We start from the raw sequence: 6,238 nt of genomic DNA on the forward strand, positions 1-6,238 counted from the left end.
CGTAAACACAAAAATAGTAGAAATAATTGATTAAGATAAAAGATGCTAGGGTGAGTGGTTGAGTTAACCAGCTATGAATTCCGTTAAGATTTCCGTGATACATATGAAACATTCAATCACCTAACCTCAGAATGTTCTTACTTAAGTCCTTAAGGAAGAAACTATTAAACTACCAATTCTTACTTAAATGTCCATTCAATTAATCATTGGTTTTAATCATACAAAATATCAAGGTGTACGGTGATTTATGAAAGCTACTAGTCCTAGATGATGCATTCATAAACCCAATCGTGTGAAAACCCTACCAATCACAATCCTGTTATTGGAAGTCATAGATCAATTTGTATTTGTCCGATACAAACGTATAATAACATCACACAATTGAATTGAAATACGTAACATAGTAATCAAGAAATCATTTGTTCAAATTCATAACATGCGATAACATCAGGACCACCCCCCTAGCATCAGGGGGTTTAGCCTCTGATAGTACTTAAAGAACTCATAAAGTAAAGATTAGATATTACAAGGAATTAGGAGACTTTGATATTCAATGGTTGATACCCTTGAATCTCGCCGTCTTCAAATCCGTCGTATTCGCTATCTTCTCCACTGCAATGCTTTCGTTCGTCTGTCAAAAGGTGTCTCCTTCTTTCTCTTCGAAGCCTTCTTATAGCTTCAAATGACTCTCTCCCAAGCTAAAGGCCCAAACCACCCTTAATGAGCAGAATCGGTTCACACAGCAAAAATTAGGTTTTCCAAGCTGCGTTCAATCAACACGGCCGTGTGGTGGCACACGGGTGGCCGTGTTGTTCTTCAACATTAATTATTTTCAGCATAAGTTACAGTGGCAACAACACGGGCCGTGTCCTTACACACGGGTGCCCGTGTTAATGCACTGTTTTAATCAACACGACCGTGTGGTGGCACACGGGTGGCCGTGTTGATCCCTGTTTTCTGCTCCCTCTCTGCTCCGCTTGATCAACAACACGGGCAGTGTTGTGGCACACGGGTGCCCGTGTTGATCTGATGTTTTCTCATATTTTTGTCCTTCAGAGTGCCCAGAACTTCACCATTCTTGCTTTTAAACCTGTAACAATAACACTACCAAACGAAGCATAAACGAGATCTTTTTGACATAAACTTGTAATCGAATGCAATGCAATACCAAACCAACAAAACATGCTAATTGACTCAAATGCAACTAAAAACAAACATAAATCCTACTAAAGGTAACCAAGAAGAATGCAACAAATTGTGACTCTTATATGGCATTAAAAAAGTAGCAATTAAAAGTAAAATATAAATTTTTTCATGAAGAATATTTTCTTCCTCGGTCGAGTTAGGGTTATTTTTCAGTTGTGTTAATACTGCTTCTAACCCAACTATTTTGACAGAAGCCCCATTTTTATCCGAAGTTGTTGGTTCGATGCCCAAATTCTCCATGTAAACATCATTGGTTACGTTTGTTGGGCCATTAACAGCTTTACCATGGATTCGGAGACCGAGTAACATACTCACATCCTCTAGTGTGATAATACATTCACCTGTTGGTAAATGAAAGGTATGTGTCTCCGGTATCCATCTCTCTAACAATGCAACAATTAGTTTAGAGTCTACTTTTAGACTTGCAATCTTGGCCACATTTGCAAAACCGGCTAGTTCCAAATATGGTATTATAATCGCACTTGGTTGAATGTATGTATGCGAATGGACCCGAAACCTACCGTCTTGTTGAAATTAAAATAAAAAATGGTAATGAATATTTGATGTGATATTTACATATTGAATTTCTGAAATAGATTTGAAAGAGACTTACGTATTCGGCAATGTTTGCCACCGTCCCACGGTGTGATTCGCCCATCCATAAAAAAGACATTTTGGATTTGAAGATAGTGAATATTTGTAGAGAGTAAATATTTGAAGAGAGTAAGTATTTGTGAAATAGAAATTGTATGAAGATGATGAGAAGGAATTGTAGAGGTAAGTATTATTTATAATAGTAAAATATAATAAATATATAGGTTAGAATTTTAATGGGTGATTGGACAATGCATGGAATACATGCAATATATTTTGGTAAGGAATCCTGCAAAGAAGAGATTCCTACGCTGATGAGAAATTTCACTGCCCAAAAGCCTGCTTTCAGACTCGTCACTTTGATGGACGAGTTAAGCTTTGGTATGTATGAGCTCGTCCAATGGAATGACGAGGTAATTCATTTGCCGTATGGGTTCGTCCAATGGAATGACGAGTTTATTCTTTTAGGGTTATGGCTCTCCCAATGAATGGACGAGCTAGTACAGCCTAGGGATCACGCTTTCTCTCTCTTCCTATTGAATGAATATCTGCATGTGATTTGTATATGGTTTGGTTTACTATAAATACCATTAACATCTTCATTCATTCTCACCAAACCAAATCTACTACATTCATATTTTTACTTCTTTTCATCAAACAAAATATTCTACATCCATATCTCCTAAATCAAATTAAATATTCCACATCCATGGCTCAAAGAAATTTAATTGTGTCTATCCATTCCGAAGGGTCCCTTTTCACAGATCCAAGTGAGGGATTCCCATTTTGTAATACGAATTTGCATATGTTCAAAATCCACATCAACTCCGACTTCCATCATTTAAAAGATTGTATTGAAAAAAGTTACAACGTTATGTTGAAGACATCATTTATCGCCATCCATTATTTAATGGAGATGATAATACCGTCTTTTACATAATGACACCCATTGAGACCGACGAATATGTCAAGGCGATGTTTCAATGTCATGTAACATTATCTCAATTACCCACCATTGAGATATATGTTCGTCTAGTCGAAAATCTTGAAGAACAACCGAGTCACAATGAAAATGTTGAAGAACAACCGACTCACAACGAAAATCTTTGTTATCCAACTCAATTTGTACAGTCACACAACTATGGAATGAGTCAAGCCATTGACGAAGAACCGACTCAAAATAATGAACCTTTCATACCAAATGAAGAGGTAGGTGAGAATAGTGAGGATGATCTTGAGGAGGTTCGATTTGAAGATCTATTTGGTGTTAGAGATGACGATGGCAATGAAGACATATTCAACACACCGACCGTTGCACTAAGAGCGCAACCAATTAGTTTGTACAACCCACCTGTGCACATGCAAAACATAAGTTTGGATGATGCTAAACCAATCTCCGTTTTCGGAAGTTTCATACCAACTCACAATTCTGACGAAATAGAGGAGGGCATCGAGTATGAAAATAAGGAAGAGTGTGTTCTGGCGTTGCAACAATGGCATATAAAACGTAGTCTAGATTTTTCTGTGGTTAAATCTGACAATGTACGTTTTGTCATCAAATGTAGAAATTCAACATGCAATTTCAAATGCAGAGTCTCTTTGCGTAAGGGCAACTCAAGGTGGAGAGTTGGTAAGTCTGGTGGGCCTCATACGTGCACAACCACTTCCATGTCACAAGACCATACAAAACTCAGTTCAAAAATGATTAGTAAGAGCATAATGGAGCTTGTAAACCGGGACGCTTCTCTTAAGGTGAAGGTTATCATTGCTCATGTTGCTGAGAAATACAGGTATATCATATCCTACAAAAAGGCATGGATTGCAAAGTGTAAGGCAATTGAGTCGCTGTATGGAAATTGGGAGACATCTTACAACGATCTGCCGCAGTGGATACTGGTAATGAAAACATATCTACCAGGTACCATTATAGAATTACAATCCTTACCTGTGATTTCAAATGATGGTTCATACTTGGATGACCAAAGGATATTTCATCGTCTATTTTGGGCATTTCGACCATGTATACGTGGTTTCGCGTATTGTAAACCAATTGTGCAGGTTGATGGAACATGGTTGTATGGCAAGTACAGAGGGACTCTGTTGATGGCTGTGGCACTAGATGGGAACGGGAACATATTTTCGATAGCGTTCGCATTGGTTGAAAGTGAGACAAAGGAAGCTTGGAGTTTCTTTCTTAAGAATTTAAGAACACACGTTACCCCCCAAGTAAATCTATGCCTAATATCAGACAGGCATGAATCGATAAAGAGTGCATACAACAATCCGGAAAATGGATGGCAGTATCCTCCATCATCACACGTCTATTGCATTAGACACATCACGCAAAACTTCATGCGCGAGATTAAAGACAAGGATCTGCGCAAAATAGTTGTTAACATGGGTTATGCGTTAACAGAGGCAAAATTTAACTACTATCAGGGGGAAATCCGAAGAACAAACAACGACGCTTTATCATGGATAAACAACATCCCTCGAGAAAAGTGGGAATGGGCATTTGACGAAGGGCAACACTGGGGTCACATGACAACTAACCTACCAGAAGCAATGAACTCGGTGCTAAAAGAAACCCGAAACCTTCCAATCACTGCATTGGTCAAATCTACGTACTATCGTTTAGGATCACTATTTGGTAGAAGAGGCCATCAATGGACAAAAATGTTAGCCTCTGGGCAGGTTTTCACTGATAACTGCAACAAGGGGATGGCTGAGGAAGTCATCAAAGCTAACACGCACAATGTCATGTAGTTCGATCGAGAGATATTTTATTTCATGGTCCAAGAGAAGATTAATCATAACGACGGTCGACCAACCGAAACATTCAGCGTTGATCTGAGGAAACAACACTGTGACTGTGGGAAATTTCAGGCATTTCACTTACCTTGCTCCCATGTAATCGCAGCATGTTCGAGCATATGCCAGGACTACTCCATTCATATTCCAGACGTCTTCAAAATTCTTAACGTCTTCAAGGTCTATAAGGAGAGTTTCCTAGGACTTCCCCATGAGGAGAATTGGCTACAATATGAAGGATTTACTCTTTGCCACGACGACTCTATGAGAAGGAGGAAGAAAGGGTGCCCAAACAGCACCGGGATTAGAACCGAGATGGACGACGTTGAGAAGGAAAAGAGAAGGTATGAAATTTACCGTGAAATAGGACACATGCGTAGGAAATGTCCTAATGTTGCAGAACCGTCCCAGCGACCATTCAGATGATTATGTTGTTATGTAGATGATTATGTTTTTTTTTTAATTATTAACTACTATGCACGTAATATATATAAACCATTGTGTATTTCTAATGTCTTTTGGGAACAAACAATTATGAAATACATTTGATAATCAAAGGCTTCTGGTTACAAAGTACGACCACATTAACTAAACAACAACAACAAGAACCAACACAAGTGGTAATTAAAAAACTAATCAACAACAACAACCAACACAAGTGGACCTTCAACTCCTCTATTAACTTCACCACTATGTGCCGAAAGCATACACTAAACATCTTCATCATTTTCTATATGATCTAGGTAATACATGTACGTACCATCGGGGCTTGCATCAGTCAACGTTATGTATGGACAACGATACTCTACTTTCCTCACCTTCATACGACGCCCGTCCAACTGTCGAAAGCTAGTGTGGATGGCTGAAATCAGTGTTCTGAAATTCCATTGCGGATCAAGGCAAACCCTGATTTTTTTCACCTTTTCCATAAACTACAAGACCCCAAACAGACATTCTGACCAAAAGAAAGGATTTTGTGATCTGAGTTACATTGCTACAAGTTCTACTATTTATAGAAAATTAATACTTGAATACTCGGTCAATCATTGGCCGAGACAGTACAAACACAAAGCAATTGCTCGGTCATTGAAATTTTTGGAGGGAAATATATCATTCTCAAAAAATTATTGAAATTTTGGAGGGAAACATATCATTTTTATTATTAATATATAAGAAAAAAATTATTTTTATTATTAATATTATAAAAAATAATCATTTTTATTATTAATATTTTAAAAAAAACAATATTAGAAAACTATTATTATTATAAAAAAATATTATTATTAACATTTTATTATAAATATTTTTATAAAAATATTATTATTATTTTAAAAAAAATCAATTATATTAATTAAATATAGAATTAATTAGAAAACTATTTAATAATAATTTTAATAAAGTTATTTAATTATATAATAGTTTTTAAAATAATTAAAAATAAAAATAAAATCTTCCCTCACTAGCTCGGGCAATGAATGGCCGAGCCTACCCAGCGTGAAATGGGCTTCACACACTCGCCCAATGAATGGACGAGCCCAATAAGGAAAAGGGGGCAGATTGAGATTTTTTTTTTCAAACTGGGGTATTATGGGATATTATTTTCAGGAATGGGGCATTTCGAGAAAAA

General features: G+C 37.0%; 1 protein-coding gene across 1 annotated transcript; it reads left to right on the top strand.

Moving 5' to 3' along the window:
* The first annotated feature begins 2,739 nt into the window (after nucleotides 1-2,739).
* LOC127102430 (uncharacterized) lies at nucleotides 2,740-4,566 on the top strand. The gene has a single exon (XM_051039801.1). The coding sequence runs from the start codon at nucleotides 2,740-2,742 to the stop codon at nucleotides 4,564-4,566; it is 1,827 nt and encodes a 608-aa protein (XP_050895758.1).
* The last annotated feature ends 1,672 nt before the right edge of the window (nucleotides 4,567-6,238 follow it).

The sequence above is a fragment of the Lathyrus oleraceus genome, chromosome 7 (genome assembly GCF_024323335.1).
Source record: "Lathyrus oleraceus cultivar Zhongwan6 chromosome 7, CAAS_Psat_ZW6_1.0, whole genome shotgun sequence".
Classification (NCBI taxonomy): domain Eukaryota; kingdom Viridiplantae; phylum Streptophyta; class Magnoliopsida; order Fabales; family Fabaceae; genus Lathyrus; species Lathyrus oleraceus.